Genomic DNA, 19,002 nt, shown 5'->3' on the forward strand with positions numbered 1-19,002 from the left:
CGCCTAAAATAATTAACAAACAGCAAAAACCATGTTTACTCTACTTTGGAGGCAACTACCATGAAGCATTTTCGACTTGACTTTAGTACACAAAAATTTGTGGTGAACTCATTACCATGGTAAGATAGTTATATTATTTCCCAGCTACGTGCTCTCTGTTTTACTTTATATATTAAAAAATCCCACTAATATTCACTAAAGATGTCAACTTTAATTTAGTATCAACTGGGTGTCCTGATTATTACTTATTATTAACAATTTTATGTCATTCATTGTCTCTTTATAATCACTCATAAATCCACTCCCATCCTACATCTTCAGCATATAAATACTAATAAAGCTTAAATGTTATGTTTAATACGTTGTTTCCTCTTCTTATTTCATTTAGAACTAAACTTTATTGATTACGGTATGCAAAACTTTCTATAATAATATTAATATAAATTTAGGCCATTCGCAACTGATGAGAAGCCTTGAAATACAATGAGTTCATGTTATTCCGCAAATCTGTTTGTCTTTATTTAAATTTTGCTAAAATGGGGGTATGTGGAGATTGTAGTGACTTAATAGTTGAATTCATGAGTCGAAGTAAGCTACACCACCATTGAAAACCTGGAAGCACTGGACGGCCATTTCGTCCTAGTGTGGGACTCATGATGCGAGAATCATAATCATTCAAAGTAGTACAAGTTTCTTAACAAGAAAAATTTTCGTGTATTACTTCATATTCTTATCGAAGAATCCCTTTGAAATAACGACTAACTAAAATTAAGCACCTACAGTAACTTTAAACAAGGTAAATATTTTATTTATCGCAATTAGTCCTAAATCATTTCGAAACATAAAACTACTTTAATTGTAAATGCTCCAAGTGTTACTTAGAAATCTCTCCAAAAATTACGTTAAAGTAGTAAGCTACATACATTTTGTGGATTCAGTAAAGTTGCTGAATTTCTGTTATAATATAAACATTTCCTTCAAAACTAGAATGCTAATCATCCTTCAATATCTACACATTCACCAGATGACTAGTTTGACTATTGGTTCAGAAAACTGTAACACAAGCAGTCCCAAGTTTATTGTCTTGTTATTAAAGACTGGCTGCTTCTGACCTGTAATTAACCCATAGAATTAACAAACGATAGTTTGCATACAGATATTTTATGGCAGTCTGATCCAGCTATTCTGCTTCTGCGTGATATTTAGGCCTGGGGCTTCCATTGTTTTTGATGGAGAACGTAAAACAGGTGACTTTGTTTAGGATTTTAAAAAGTCTAGTTATCCCGTGATATCTACACCCAAGTTTTGATTAAAGCAATATTGATACGTTCTCTACTTATTAACTATAACATTCTTTTATGTGTGCTGACGAGTAACTTTTATGACACGTGTCGAGTTATCCTAATATCAATTTTATACTAAAAACTATGTTTAAAGTTGCGATAACAAGACAAAAGTGACTGACAAAAGAGATGATCTATTTCTATTAAGTGGCGGTAATTTTACAGATAGCAGCTGGTACGCTGTCAGGAATGAACTATCCCAACTAAATGGCTTTCTTAACGTATACTGTTTGATATGTATTGCAGTCCTAACGGAAGACTCTGATCCATATATCAAGTGTATGTTTTTTTAAAGATTATGTATAGAATAATGATTACTTCAACTGTGCAGATAATAGCACCAGAAAGAGGTTTTAAATCTGATTTATACTGGTTGATATTGTATGGAACTGATTTTCGATCAGTTCCGACTACTGATAAGAACAATGAACACTTTTGAAAGAGTTTGTATTTACATTTTGATTATGGGTATGTTTTGGAGATACAATCCACGATAAATGGATAATCTACAAACAGATATGTGATTATTATTGTCAATAAATCGAGTTATATTAATTCTAAATGCACCTTCTTTTCATAATGTAAGAGTACAATATGAAACTGATTAGCTGGAACTATATTCCATGACATTTTCACTCTGTACATTATTATTATCCTTCTCGTGATACAGTTTGAGTGAACTTTCGTAATAATTCCACAAATTGTCCACATTTTCGCAACTGAAAAAAGGGGAAAATCAACAGCTTTATGAATATAAGGAGATTGAAAGGATAACAAACTTTTAAAAAATTATTATTGACCCAAATTATATTTTGAGCATCAAGTCATGAACATTTTTAGAATTTGATTATTCTTGTTTTGAATACCTTCAAACGAAATCCCAAAAAGATTTCCATGAAATACTTTCTTTCATTTGAATGTTATGTTACATTATCAATAAAGCAAGAACATAGTTTGGGAAACTTTGAGCAATTTTCCATATATACATGAAGATAAGCCCCCAAATGCCCTGGTACGGCCGAGTGTGGGGAGAGTCCGCTCTTCCTCCCGAAATGCTCTCACATGGCCACGCGTATTCAGCCCCTGCCAGGGAAGTCCTATTCACTACCTTCTCGTGGAGGGGGTGTTGTTCACGAAAATGAGAGGACGAAAAGCGAATGTCCGACGCTTTAACCGGGTTGGTGGACACGGAAAGTTCACCTAGGGGAGTTGGAAAACCCTGATTCCAAACCAATGGTGCACATGGGCTCCAGTATCCTGAGGGATCAAATGGCGTATGAATCAATCGTTGGTCACCGGCTACCATGGGACTGCATCTCCTCGCGATGCTCCACTGCCTTGTGGATCAGACCTTTAGGTCAAAGGCTCCGGGTGTGGCCCCCTATGAAAACCAACTGCTTCCGTCTGGGCACCTGGGCAGTATCACATCCCTCACACAAATCACATGAGATTTGTGCGGCGCATATATATCTGGTGCCCCTTTGTACCAATATTTATGTGTTTAAATAAATAAATAAATAAAACATGAAAATAAAAGTGTACCAATAATCCTTAGTAGCCCAAATAACTACCGCTTATTAATATGTTCTATAAGATGAGTCTCAGTGGAAAATTAAAAACTTTGAGAGATTAGTTTACTGTTTACATACAAAAGAAAATATGAACAACATCTTGTAAAGATAAATAAAAATCTAATTTTTAAGTATATGTGTTAGACTATGTCTATTGTATGTCTTTATACAAACCAGAAGCGAGATATGATGGAGCCATGCCAATGACAAATACAGATCATTTACAAACTTCAAATTTACTCACAACTCACAGGTTCCACCGCGCTTGTAAGAACTTCAACAAATATCCGGGTGAAAATCAGACGATTTTTGTTTACTTATTACAAAATGGTGTTACAACAGGGCACTGAAAAACGTGCCATAAAAAAATGCGAAGACATGTGATGAGAACGGAGCGTGGAAAAAACGATAGTAACAAGGACAAGGAGATTAAGGAAATAACTAAGATTGTTCTTAAAATTTTTGAAGGAACACTTTAGTGTTGTCGAGATGAAAAGTAAATTCACTAACCTATAGATATATCAACACTTCGAGTTGCACCATTTCTAGTAGCGTTGATAAATCTTAACTAATAACCGGCTATCAGTATGTACGTTAACATGATAACGTAATTTATAAGGTCTTAACAGCAAGTGCACGATCTCCTACTGAAAAGTAGTGTGATTAATGTCCTGAATTGTGCGTGACGTCGTTTCGACAACTTGAGGGAAGGGAAGAGAAAACCGGCAGTGACAACCGACACGTAAGTTGGCTAGTTTTTTGAGCTAATTTTGCACCCATTCAGAACAAAATGAGAAGTATAACAACAGGCAATAATTTCGGAGTAAGTGTTAGGATGTTTACACCGATGGATATCATATTCATTACGAACACTGTTGACGATGAAAGGTATAACAATGACTTTATTGCAAAAAAGCCGGTTAGTCATACTTATACACCCAATCCCCAAACTGGAAAATCATTTTAATCATGTGTTGCGTGTTTTGTTGGATTTTAGTGGTTAAATTCATTCGCAGCTCCATTTTACTAGGTAAATTAGTGATAGCACCTAATGGTTTTTAAAGTATTCCATACAGCACCTTAAGTGTTGTGCAGTAAGCTTACCTAAACAAGTTTTAGGACAAAACACTACATAAATGGAAAATGATCGAAGTCGCTACAACTTATTATTGTTCATCCAAAGATCCATGCTGTCATGATTTGTTCCCAGAACTTGAATTATCTATTCAACCTTTATTATGCAACACGGGCAAAGAATTGTTTAAAATGAATAAGAAACAGTATGATGTTATTTAAAAAATATTACTTCTATAGACAGTCATCTTAAAAAAGGCTTATCTCTACATCTCAAGTCACAAGCACAATAGATCAACTGACGAGGAAAACAGTAACTTGATACCATGGTAACAAAGAACTGACAACAAACACAATATTTTCCCTTTTTCAACAAATGCAACATAATTTACAGCATAAACACTTCACCACACAAAAGAATTTAAAAAGATGGAAGAAAAGAGGTAGGAATAACAGAAACAATGTTGACTTACGTCAATCCATTCACACAACAATGATAACAATAGCAACAAAATCATTAGAAAATGTAAGATAGAGAAATGATAGATAATCGTTAGTTAATTTTATTTATTTATCTGATTAACAACAGAATTGACTCCAGTAGCTTTTTTAATCAAAATAATCTGTCATTCTTTATCAAATTAATTAGAGAAACAAGAGAAAAAACCACAAAGAAGTGAAGATTGGAAAAAGAGAAAAAGTATGGGATGGAAAACCTGAATTGATTGTAACTAGATTAGCTTCAAAAACGACCAGTTGGATATAAGAAATAAAAAGAGGGGTACACATATACAAAATATCGTTTAGATAGAGAAATCCAGTAAACGAGTAATCATTTTTATTAGAAAAAGAATGGAAAACACTTATTTAAGGTTGTAACTTACTCTAATAACATTCATGAGTGAGAAGTGTAATCAAGAACATAGTCAACTGATAAACTGATGAAATAATTGTAATTATTTTTAGTAAAGGCTATAAATGACATAAAAGTTTACTAAAATTTGCCGTCTTATGAATATACAACACACTAGTTGTGCAACACTAGTAATGACCAAATAAAGTTTAAAATGAGTAAATTACTCCATCTCTTACCAAAATGTATTATTAAGATAGTGAAATTATTAGTTTGATCATTAAAGTTATACTGTTAATTGTCATCAACATTATAAATCATGGCTGCCAATACTCAATCAGTTAATGTGAATGAAAAGTTGGAAAAAAAATGTTGAGTGAAGCGAACGATATAGAGATTTAACGAATTAGTTATGAAAAAATTCTAAACCGAATTAAATAAAAAGAAATTGAAACAACGAATATATATATATATATACTGATTAGCCAAACAAGGTTGTTTAAGGCAAGGAAAGTAAAAGTTTATTTGGAAAAAACCAGTTCCAAGATGAAAACCTTGAAGTTATTCAATTATGTCAGGTCACTCAAATATTTATTCATTCACAAATTAACATAAGATCTAGGACGACTGGGACGCTGCCCGGATCCCTGGAACACAGCAGATAGGTGTTTTTACGAGGTAACTTCCCAATCTTTTGACCAAAAGATATAATTCGCAAGGCAACTGAGCGACGCAAGGAGGTGCCGTCCTAATGTGACAAAAATAGCTTCATAAGCCATTTATTCCTTCGAGATCTAGGCACCTATGTAAATCACTGCTTTGCAGTCGTGGTTTTCTAAACCCTCTTAGGTGGGCTCTGAGTACCTACCGACCCAGTTTAAGTGCCAGTCACTTACTTTACGTCCATTTGTAGGACTTACCTGTAAGAGGCTCACTCGGACAAATAAATCATTAACTCGGTACGTATGGACTTTTGAAGGTTCTCAAAGTGTTCCTACCATTGGCTAACAGATGAAAAGAAACCACTACAGCAAAAGCTTGTCTTAAGTAGAAAAGAAACATTTCAAAACAAGCCACTAATTGATCAATCGTTTAGCTATACCAGCAATAATAAACAAACAAGCAGAAAAAGCCTCAAGTGAAACACAATGTAATATTTCTATTTTGATAATATTCGTGACAGAGAAACAACGTGATTTTATTCACTTAGGTGATGTTTTACGTCAAAACAATTATCATAAGGACCAATCAACTTATAACAGATTCAAGTAATTCTATTTGCTGTTTAAGGGATCAACTACATAAATGTTAATGTAGTCATAGGCTTTATCTTAATGGTAAGGATTAATAGTGAACCAGTGATTGAATAGTTCTAGTAGAACCCTTTTGCATTTAAGGAATATAGTTGACTATCTGGGTACTTAGTACTGGAAACCATGAATCGAACGACACAAGTAATAACACGAATACGATAGACCCCAAAATATATCAAATTGATATATAAATATACACACAATTAAGTATATGTAACCAGTAGATATAGCTAATTGACCAAGTTTTATAATTACTGCTATTTAAAACGTGATTACATGCCACAGACGATTGGGGGAAAAATCAACTTCATGTGTAACTCGCACTCCAACCAATCCAGTCCTTGCTTACCATCCATACCACTCCTGAAACTCAATCACTTAACTTACTTCGTTTAAGCAGCAAAATAAAACTTCCAACAAACAGCACATGACTGACGGTTTATTGTATGAAGACGTTCGTGAGTACTCACTTGCAAAAATATTCAATTCAACAGCCTAGGTTTAAATGCAGCGATAAATTAGTATAAAACATACCAAGTTAACTGTAAGAAGATTAATAAAATGTTAAAAGAATGATAATAATAATATTTCGAGAATAGAAGAACGATCTAGACCAATAGATAAAATAACTCACTGTTTGATTAGATGAGACTTTACATGATTCAGACTAGCCTGTAAGCGAACTAAACTTGCTTGACAAGTTGCCCATTCACCCTGCAAAGTTAAAAAACCTGGATTACTAAGTTCCTTTTTGTTGTCTATTGATTCGTTATTCGGAAGATTTCTTGACTCCTTAGAATTCGTACATTCAGATAAAGCTGAATTAGCAGCTATTCTTCGCAGGTTTAACGCATGAGAACGGAGTACAGAATGTGTCCAGCGAACATAAAACTCAACATGACGTGATCGGCCACTCAACTGACGAGCAAGAAAAGCGATGAGATAATGTGCAACTTGATTGATAGGGAGTTGACGCGCTAAAAAGTCAACTAAAAGACAACGAAAATTCAAAGTGTAGACAGCCTTGAAGAGGAAATTCATTAAAAATATATTAGCGGTGTGGAAATTAAACCTATGAAATAATGGATTATTTGAGACAACAGATTTTTCTTCAATAATTGAGTACTACCAAATATCAAGTTTCAACTACAAAAACTGAATCTATATTTACTCATTGCAAAGACTTCTTCACGAAACCGATGACCGTAGGTGCAACCTATTTTCACGACCAAAAACTGTCTAACAGGTTGAGGGACATTATCGAGAAAACGCTGTCCAGCAGTTCATCAGAAGAAGATATTCCATGTATAAAGTAGCTGAATATCTTAAATAACCAACTCGAATAGAATCAAATGATTTATTTTGTACAAGTCGTTGAAAAGCAAAGAAATCCGCCCGTAGTTTTTAAAATGTTGATTGAAACATTAGTGTTATCCGAATATATTTTGACTAATTTACAATCTATTCGACAGTGAGAGACCATAACATTCTTAGAGACTGAAATAAACAGAAAACGATGTCAAAATGTTTGTGACCACGTTATTCTAAATTCCGGCTAAAGCTTAATTATTTAACGGTCAGTTTACACATCACAACACCAGACAGTGCTGTCTTTATAAATCGTCACTTGAGTAATTACGCCTTATGAATCCATCGACAAATATGAACGACTGCTAAGTCCTTTTTCGTTTGCAAGAATTCTGAAAATAATCTTATTAGTTATGAAAACGTGCAGTAGTTAACATCGTCAACTGAGACTGTTTATATCACTAATTCTTAATTTCCAGCGAACAATGCTTTATCACAGGAAACGGAAATATACATTACATACAACTTAACTGCTTTTATGGGACGAAAGAAATGTCACCCAAGGATACTTATCCCATCATAAGTAAATGATGTCGAGCCCTAAATCAAATAAGATGAAATTCCCACAATAATATCTCACCTTCCGTTATTCAAGGGCACAGACTGTCCACTTACGTACTGACGAATGAATTTTTTCAGTTACTTAAGCTTAAAAGTAGCATAAATACTATTAAATAATGATACTCAGAAGTGATAACAACAGCCTTTTGACCATGTTGATTATATTAACCGTTTTACATCTTACTGGAATTCACTACAACTAATATCTTTTTCAGTATAAACTGTATGAAATAGAAATAATGAGTACAAGACACTAGGACAACTATCTACTCTCATATGAGTTACAGTTGCAGTAGAAAAACTAAACATAAAATCATTAAAGGATAGAGAACTGAATCACTGACCATAATGACATTTAGAAATACTGATGCAGTCTAACCAACAGCAAACCTTTTTAATATGTACCATGAGGTTATTAGGAATAAATAGTTGAATCAACTTATATCCTGCGCCGAGGATAGCTTTCACAACATTACAAATTAACGAATTGATGATGTGTCTGTAAAGTATCAGACTTGTAGTTTCTCATAGGAATAATTGAAGCATTAAACACAGATACCGTAACTTAACAAAAAGACTAAGCTCGTAAAATCTACTTTAGGAAACGAAAATTTAAAACCACCGCATTTATGAGCAGAAAATTTAAAAATTTATGGCCGATTTGATCAAGTAAATTCAATGGCTAGATCATGCCAGTAATGAAGAGATTTAATGGTGATAGGCGATATATATATATATATATATATATATATATATATATATAATGATCTAAGTAACATTTACTTTGGTCAACGGGAATTGACTCAATGACTTCCTCAACAAGTTCATGCAATTGCAACCGAATAGCCATGTCCAACGCCTCTGCATGTCTACCTTGAATGAGTGCATTACGAGCGTTTGATGGAGTAGTTTCTTCATCAATACCTAATGTATCAAACAACCAACCACTATCACTACTGCTTGAAGCACCAAAAATACTACCTATACCATATCCTGTTCCAGCAGATGGTAAGGAATATACAAGAATACCTTCTGTTGTGACAGTTGCAAATGAATCACCTGTGAACATAAAAAGCAGAAGGATGTAAGTTATGGGTTAGACTGATTACAGATGTGTTATATATTTTATAAAACATATAACTATTGACAAATAATGAAAAATTGGCAATTGAAATTCACAAAACTCTATCAATGTACCTGTAGGTGAAAATTCAACTGCAGAAACTCTCACTTCAGGTCTCCATTGGCGACGACTACGATCTTCACCCTTAATGCTTGATGGAATTCGCAAACTAGGACGTTTTGCTTCTTTGGCGTTCATTGCTTCCATACTGAAACGATGTAAATAGTTACGCCGATCGTGTATCTCTTGAACTCCAGCAAGTGAAAGATTACATGTGACTTCAAATCGTTTAATTAATAATTTATCAGGAACAGAATAGAGACATATATATTTTGAATCTCCACCTGCTATTAAATGTTCACCGTCGACAGAATAAGCTATAGTTTGGAATTTCCTATTTACAAGAATATGTAATAAAAACATTTAAGTGTGTATAGTCAAACAAACAAACTAAAGTATTAATTATAGCTAATTAAGTATATTTTTGAAGATAATTGACGTCACAGATTGATTTCAGCTATAAAACTTGTCAAAAACAATGAGCTCCTATTTATTTGAAGAATCATTATTTGATAATTTTTATTTTCTTGTTAACTTTGTGATACTGATGTAAAATTTTACGATGCATATTTTCAGAGCTTTTGACGATACTTGGGTTTCAAAAAAGATACCAAATATTCTTTAAAAAACCTTGATAAAACTATGCTTGATACAATATAATAAACATACTTAGCTTCAGCTGCTCTACGTGGGGTAACTAAGTCGTCCTCACTAGTCTGTGCTACCCCAAGGTCCCGATGACCATCTATGGTTCCCATTTCAACCCCTTCGTTAGGGTCATAGAAAACTATGTTTCCGTTCAAAAGGGAAATAGCCAACTGTTTACCATCACCTCGATATACGACGCATAAGGCTGCAATTTAATACAAAAAGACAATCAGGACTTTCTAAATACAATATTGTGATCAATTTTGAGATAATTATTGCTATTGAAGTGAATCAAACTGTAAAACGAAACTAAATACAACTAAATGGTTGACTACAAACAGTAGAGTGTACAGACAAAATACTACCTGTGACATTAGCATATTCACTGGGAAATACGATTCTCACAATTCATAATTCAGCTACGTGAGGTTATATATTGAAGTGATTTACATTAAAGATATATTCTACACTTTTATCCCTGAGAACCACTAACCAATAAAACGAATTCACCACTTTGCTTCTAGATTTTCATAGTCATATCTAAAGACAGTGTGGATTCAGAAGTGAAAAAACGTCACACATTTTACATGAAACATTAAAAAATAACACTACTCCGCCTCTTGGTCGGCAACGGCACCAAATGTGTAGTGATAGAAGACTCGGTGGGGGAAACTAATTTACTGTTTAATGCAAAATTACACAGTCCCTTTGTAAAACATGAAAATCATACATTAAATATATTATTTGCACATCTTCCTTCAGTTGTCCTTCAAATAGTTCGTGATTCTTCCAATTCTGTTGTTATTCGAATTGCTCTATGTTTCCCCGTTCTCATCAGTTCAATCTTATGTTGGTAAACATTCCACTGTCAATTGCTGCTACATAACAATTATGTCTCCCAGCATAAGTAGCATACACCACAACTGTATTGTATTATATGGTGCATCACATATTTTGTACAGCTGATAAATACATTTTTTACTGGAGGTTGCTCAGTGTATGGAGTTTTTGACAGTTGGTGTTCGGATTTATCGTTTTTCTGATGATATGGAAGTATGATTATACGACAAACCATGGCACTGGTTCATGGATTTAAAGTGTGCCAGCCGTATTCGCTTTTATTTAGAATGACAATTATGCAGTTGTAACCTAGTAAGAATCTTCGAACTTGAATTCCCAATTTTTACAATAAAAAAGATGTGGAGTATATGTGGACTAGCTCCAGAATGATAAGCAGAACTTTAATTGATTCATGAAAGTCCACGACGATCGGCATCGACTTAGTTTTACTTGTGATGCTGGACCAAATACTCATAATAACAGTTTTTATTATCATCCAAGGTATACAATATGTAGCACAATATAGCTATAGGTAGTGCTGCACGCACCGATAGTTGTGTGGCACTACCGATCTTTCATATCATTCATTCATAAAATATTTAAAGCATACATAATAACTATCTGGCATTTACAAAGATGAAACAATAGTCTTCTCTGTGTAAAACTGAAATGCGAAATATGAGTCATAGTTACAAAACAAATGTATGTAGTTTTTGTGAATTTACTTGATCTACTCAAAAGTAGTACATATTCCAGTGCCTAAAATAAAGCCTTTTGTATGTAGATAAGTTAGACCTACTAAATTTTTTCTAGTCTATTTTAATGGTGAAGTTTTCTCAAAACCTAACTAAAGAATAAAGATGACAGTGATTATAAGTCCTAACTCTACATAGACTTCACAAAGAATAACTGGTTGGGTAAACATTCAACTGATAAGAGTTTAAGCACAAGACATGGTGGGCTTCTTCCGGGCATAGACTGAAAGGTTGTTGAGTAGTAACTTGAACTTATGAACTTAATAAATACGTGTGTCTAAGTGTATGTATTCTTGTGAAGGCAAATCGATTAGACTGCTGTAGACAAGTACTCTAGTTTTTATCGCAATGAGATGTGATGGTTGTGGGATAACATGAGGACCGTTATGCGGAAATAATGCAGTCTAACCATTTTACTTTCATCATATTCAACGCAGTCTCTCACAACAAAAATATTTTTCGACTTTGACTGATCTTTAAACGTTTCATCTAATAAATTTGACTGGATCATAGTTTTAAATTTCTCTTCAAGATTATCCATTACAATCATTAGCTTTATTTCTACAGTCAAAAACGAATATCTACAACAGATTATTTTTGTGAATCCAGTTACAAAGAAAAGTTGGAAGAAAAACACTTATTTTTTCAACCGTTTAATATCACAGCTAATTAGTAATGGACAAACAAGAAAATATTCTATACCATTTTGATGGTAGTAAGTCCTCTACAAATAATATTGAAGATAATATCGACGTTGATAGATTATCGTGAATATCACATCAAAACTACGAGAAGTCAGGTGGAAATAAATAATTATGTTTATCGACCTAAGTGTCTCGTTATACACCAACTAATAAATGTGAGAACAAATAAAAGATCAAAAATACTAATACCGACAGTAACTGCAAAAAAACGGAAACCAAAGGAAACAAATTTGAGGTTTTTTATAAATAATTTTTCACGTTTATCTCACAGATTACAAGCAAGTTTCTACCCCCCTACACAATTCACATCAAAAGTCGATGAGTGGACTTGGAACATTTTAACCGTTTCCCAACCGTATAGGCACACTAACTAATTATACCTACGATTATCCGAAGAAAATTACCATTACTTATTTAGCGTTTCCATCAAACACAAGCCATTTGTCGAAGACAATGATAACCGAATACCAGCAACCTAAACGTCTTCCAACTTCAAAGATAAAATTTACAACCATGAATTAAGACAGGTCAAAACTCTGTGCAATACGCATTTGTTAATACATAGAAGAGCATTTAGCCCGCATTACAAATGGCATAATTTGTAAAGAGTATAAAACTCCTTTTGTATGTGGTGAGATCTTGTTTATCTATAACGCGTGAGTTTTTGGACGACTACACGAAGCAACATGAATACTCGAATGATTAGTATTCAACAATATTTTGTGAAGTATATTTATCACCTAAAGACAACTTATATCTACTTGGCTATAAGTCAAATAAACAACCATCAACTACACGCAAGTCAATAGTCGCTTCTTGATTTCGTAATTTCATGAGTATGTAGAGGTAACTTTTCATTAATTCACATTATCGTCAAACTAGATGAGCTACATTAAGAACCTGGCAGTAAATAAATTGTTAGACTAGTCAAGAAGTAAATAACTCACCATCACATGAAAAATTTACAACCTCTTTCGTAAGACCCATACTAGACAAATTATTTTCATCAGTTAAATTGCCTGTAACATCCCATAATCGAAGCGTACAATCCCAACTGACAGTAGCCAATTCGATATCAATACCAGAAATGGCAGGGTTAAATGCTAGTGCACTAATAGGAGAAGTATGCCCCGTCAAAGTAGTCAACAGCTGACCTGTCTTAACTGACCATACATAAGCTTCGAAAGTATCCAAACCTCCAGCAGCAACAAGAGAGCCACGCGTATCAACAGCCAATGACGAGAACTGGATGCGACGAGTAGGCACAGTGAACGTACGGAAATTCCTGTAGCTTTAAACACAATAGTGAAAAAAAACACTCAGGGAATAAAAAGCTATGGTACATGATAAGAAGCTCTTATTCCTTGAACTAACACACAAAGTTAGAATGAACTTTTATAGAGCTCTTTCATTTGTTTACAGTTTCGACTATAATTTAAATATCTGACTACATCCTAGAGATTCATAATGCATTGTGAAAAGTTTCATGATCAATTGAATAGTTATCAGTACCTAGGTATTAAATAATAAATGTGACTGACTATTTACCAGATTACGAACTGCAATAACCATATGAGTGGTAGAAAGATCAAATCTATATTTAAACCAAAACAAATGCTACGCGAATGGAACTTATATCACTTCAGACTAGTATACCAAAATAATTACTATCAACTTGCGTGAGTTCTTAAACATTACTTTAAAAGGATAGGTAACATTTGGTTGGAAAAATATTTTCATCGATTATAAAATCCTAGAATCTTGTTTGTTGCAATAAATATCAAAATAAGACTGAAGTTTGTGCAACAAAGGAAACTGGAAGTAATTCTTTTTAACCAACCTAAATATTAGTGTCGAAACCAAACATAGTTTGTGTAAACTTACACAAACTAATCATTCCATTGCACGCCTCGGGGAAAATAATGCCACTCTGAGTATGAGTATATAAACTTATCTTCATTTTTGCATAGCGATGAAATTATGACTAAAAGTTGTTCTTGCTAACATTGAATTCTTCTCTTTTTGCAATTTCAGATACAATCAACAGACAAAAAGCCTTACAAATGTCTTACATTTCTCTGAGCTTTTACTTAATTGAACTGTAAAATCTTATTCTGACACATTTGGTCAAATGGTTTACTGTTACTTAAGAAGGGATATCCCTGACTTGAGATTTCTCGAGAAGTGTGTAAATTTACTGGCTCAAGTCATCATCAAAAAGTAATATTCCACAGAAGCTAATAATAAGTAACATACACTTGATAATAATGCAACATATATGCTGAAAGATAGCCAATGATGATCTCTACATCTACAGTAATACTAAGAACAAATTCCGTATTTCTGAATTTCTAGACGATGCTTTGCATCCACTTACTTAGCGACTAAATGGTCAATAAGTTAGAGTCTCAGTAAGGGTGCAAACTGTGATCAAACTTTAGATTGAATTCTGCTTCGTATTTATATATATGTTTATCAAACTGAAAGATTTACACAAACTCAAAGTAACTAGAAAACAATTTTAGTAGTTAATCCTTCAAGTTACATTGAATGTAATCGGAATGTAAGCTCGAAAAAACTTAACGTTCTATTTCAGGTAATAATTCTCAGCCTGGAAACCGTTATCATATGACAATGTACAGAAACGAGTATTTCAGTGATCAAAGGGATAGTCTCTTAAAATTTATGTATCACTAATAATAATTATAGACCTCTATAAGTTCAGTTAGATGTCAAAAAATATGACTTTTACAATTACTTTTTTTTGTTTTGAATTCGATTGGTTTCGGACACTAATATAAATATTTTAGTTACCTGGTAACGATGCAAATCAAATCACTTAGAAAGTAAACAAACTACGTTATTTACAAGTATATTTCGGAAAGCAAAGAACAAATGTTGATCAACCATTTCACTCCACCCTATATGTATTAGAAGACGATTAAAAACGTACCGAATTAAATCATGAGCACGAACGGTCCCATCCAAACTGGCTGACAAAACGACTTTGGAATTTTGAGCTGGAAATGCAACTCCAGTTACACCAGCTGTATGCTCAGTAAAGGTTACAACACACCTGCCACCAGATATACGCCACACTTTTACTTTGTTATCATAACCCCCAGTCACCAAATGTAGACCATCAGGAGAGTACGCCAAACTAGTCATTTCCTTAGAATGGGAATCAGCGCGCAGGTAACAGGATTGCGATCTCCATTCCCAAACAGCAATTTGTCCGAATAGCTCTGAACTTGCACCAATCCAGTCACCATTGCGGTTAATCGTTAGACTGCTTATACTGTTAGTGAACAGACTGTGTATAAAACAGAAAGAACTGAGTTTCTGTCATCAATATGATGCATTGTACATTGAATTCAAATAAATACTTCAAGAATGAAAAGTGTACACACAAGTTGTGTCCTATTCTTATTTTTATTATCTAATCTACTTTTTGAACATTTACTTAAACTTCACAAACTGAAGCTGTATGCAGCTGATGAGAAGCCGTGAAATAGAATGAATTTACTTTATTTTGCTGTTAGGATATTTACAAGAATATCCCAAAAATTATCTCGAATGCAAAATGGTATGTTTTCAGACTCTTCACATAATTCGCATGCTATTTCCTATTGGCCATTATTTACAGTGTCCTAACTATGACTTTCATGTGTCGTTTCCCTATTGGTCAATTTTGAGTCGTCCTAATTATAACCTTCACGTGTCCTTCCTTTCCATTGGTTACCGTTAATAGTCATCGTAACTGTATAAATATGCCTTGTCTGTAAACCATTTTTGTTCTGCTGCTGACCCCATAAACAATTCTTATTTAACGGCTGTGTTCTGATTTATTGGAGTTGGGGAACAGTATTGGGGTCGAACTAGGATATCTGAATTCGGTCAATCGGTAGAATTGCGTGTAGTCCTATCTCAATACCCTATATATTTCGCATTATAACATTTGCAAACCTGTACGTTCTTACTGTTTAAAAAATAAAATATATAACAGATTTCAAAAATGTAACTTCTTACTTTACTTCACTGATTAATATGAAGTCTGGAAATGTATGTAGTAAAAGTAATCCTGATTCAAACCCAGTTGCAAGCAACTTTAAATCTTTATGAAATGCCACTGCGCTAACGGGATCGGTGATTTTCACATCGTTAGAGTTTGTATAACGGTATCTGAAAACAGATATGAAAAGTGAGTAAATTCAAGACGAACGGTGCAATGCATGACTAAAATGATTATAAATTAGTTTCCATAACCTTAATCAAGGATTCAGTAAGATCCTAGATACTCCTAATCACATAAAATAACTTTTTGACGACGGTGGGATAGTAAGAACTCATGAAGAAAAGAATAGACGTAAATCCGATTGTTTCCTAACTACACTTTCATTGACTGAACACCAAATAAGGTAGATAAGTTCTACAGAAAGCATCCTAACATACCAATGACACTACTAACTTTGGCACCTTATAGAACAGTACGAGTTGTTCTAGGAAGTTATAACACCAGAAGCGTTTCGATCAATGAAATACATAAGTCTTATTCGGTAACATACAACGATAAACACTACCACTTTTAGTTCTCTTAATGACTCAACGTTTTAGAACCATATAAAGTGATATTTTATCACAACTATATCATATAACATCACAATGCAACTGAATTGCGAATAAAAACACAATAAGACACTCCTCGACAAACTAGTGGTTTGTGGGAATCATTTGACCGTCTGTTTGTTTGCAGCTAACGAGCATCTTATATTTAGCTCATGAGTGATTTTGAGACTATATTTTAGAAAAGATGAGTGCGTAAATGAGTCACGGTCAGGAGTAATAACACTGATTACAGCAAATTACGGAGATAATTTGAACGAAATTTATCGAATATTCAGGTATCTTGTTAAGTTTTTAACCTGTTTTTGACCATAAAGACTAACTCAAGAGGAACCGAGACTTTCTACACCATGTACACACCAATGCAGTGACAAAATACTGACCATAAATTATTCGTATATGATTTAAATAAGAAATAACAAAGCATAGGCATAAGATGATTTCATACTAGACTCACTTGTTGCTGATCCTAAATAAAGAGGTGGGTTTTGAGTCATCAATACTCTTCAGCTGATCAAGAGAAACGTTTGCCTCCCAGAAACATATTAGGCCATCAGAGCTGACTGTCAATATATTCACCAAGTTATGAAGTATGAATGCCCCCATGATGGGGTTTTTGTGTCCGGCTAGTGTGTAGACGAATATTTTGGGTATACTGTGGACCGAAAATAGCCGGCTAGTGGAATCGACTGATCCAGCAATGAAAAACCTGAAGAGTTTATTACTTTTATGAGTTTACCTAGAATCACATGACCAATCAATACAAGTAACGTTATCCGTAAAGCCGTAAAACACACGGTAGAGTTCCAAATGATTAAACTGGCGGTTTGGAGAGGGCGAGAAGAAAAGCATCACATTATTACCTTTGGCAACAGCCAAGAACCTAAAGAAAATAGACATACAATAGCAACTTACTTTCCATCTGGGCTGAAAGAAACGGCCAAAACCACTCCCTTGAAAGGATACACAGATATTACAGCTCCTGTGGAGAGTGAGCATAAAGACGCATCACCAACTAATAATAGCAGCTGTTGGTCACATTCAATAACATATTACCCTCATTAATGGCGACTAGCAGAGATATTGAAGGAGACAACGCCAAGTGGTGCACATCGTGAGAGGAGGAAATATCAATAGACGCTACTTCATCTCTTGAAAAGACCGATCAGGAATATTCGAAACAATTACTTCTTAAGATCAAAAACTGTTATCTGATTGCCAACTGGGCTCAAAAGACCCAAACCATTGTTCGTGAAAACAACGGATCCACATTTGTAGGCTGTCCCAAAAAGATTTTTGAACTTCAAATCAAGAAGATTCACAAACGACTATTACCTTAAAGTTCAGCCTCATTACACGTGCAGTTGATGTAACGCACTATTTGAAATGTGACCACTACTCGGTCATCTGTCTTTGATCAGTCTTCAGTAATAAGGATAATAGGCTGATGAACCTGTGTAAATCCTGACAGATTTCCTTCCAGTGAATGTCCAGCTCCTTCTTGAAAATGTTCACTGATGGTGCTGATACCACTTGTTCTGGTAATGCGTTCCAGTCATTGACCACTCAAATAGTTCAAATGGTTGAGGACGGAATAGAAGAAGCTTTCGCTTAACGAGCTTCCGTGTCTTGTAGCAGCGGATCACCAATACCTCTAGGCAAGAACCTAGGTATATTAACGAGAATAGAGGAAAAAAGAATTTGGTAAATCAGAACAATATGTTATCTTTAGTCCTTAAGAATGAGTCAAGTTTCCTCATAAAGGACTCCTGGGAAGTCGCTTGGACTAGCTCAGTTGGTAGCGAATTCCATCATTTGACAACTCTTACGGAGTAGAAGTTGTGTCTCGATGAGAAAAACGGGACCCCACCTTTAGTCTATTAGATTGCGGTTTCTTAACCTTCTTGCCATGACCTCGGAGATTATTAGTGCTGGAGGGAGCAAAAAGATAAGACATATTAACACCCAAACCATAATTAAAAATACGAAATGCCACTATAAGATCACCTCGTGTCCTACGATAAGATAAGGGGAAAAGGTTTAGACGTCTTAAACGCTCATCGTAAGGGAGCTTAGAAAGATCCGTCACTAATTTTGTCCCCACACGCTGGACGCGCTCAAGTGATTTAGTATCCTTTATCAGACATGGGCTAGCTGCTTGGATAC

General features: G+C 34.3%; 1 protein-coding gene across 1 annotated transcript; it reads right to left on the bottom strand.

Moving 5' to 3' along the window:
* Nucleotides 1-1,770: 1,770 nt before the first annotated feature.
* Nucleotides 1,771-18,226, bottom strand: Smp_126910 (putative wd-repeat protein). The gene is made up of 14 exons (XM_018796694.1): nt 18,172-18,226; nt 18,025-18,137; nt 17,893-17,987; nt 17,752-17,851; nt 17,576-17,719; nt 17,294-17,545; nt 16,243-16,395; nt 15,167-15,526; nt 13,161-13,504; nt 9,936-10,119; nt 9,281-9,600; nt 8,867-9,142; nt 6,789-7,143; nt 1,771-2,062 (listed from the first exon to the last, which is right to left on the bottom strand). The coding sequence occupies exons 1-14, from the start codon at nt 18,187-18,189 to the stop codon at nt 1,948-1,950; spliced, it is 2,829 nt and encodes a 942-aa protein (XP_018651811.1). The 5' UTR covers nt 18,190-18,226; the 3' UTR covers nt 1,771-1,947.
* Nucleotides 18,227-19,002: the final 776 nt, after the last annotated feature.

The sequence above is a fragment of the Schistosoma mansoni genome, chromosome 4 (assembly GCF_000237925.1).
Source record: "Schistosoma mansoni strain Puerto Rico chromosome 4, complete genome".
Taxonomy (NCBI): domain Eukaryota; kingdom Metazoa; phylum Platyhelminthes; class Trematoda; order Strigeidida; family Schistosomatidae; genus Schistosoma; species Schistosoma mansoni.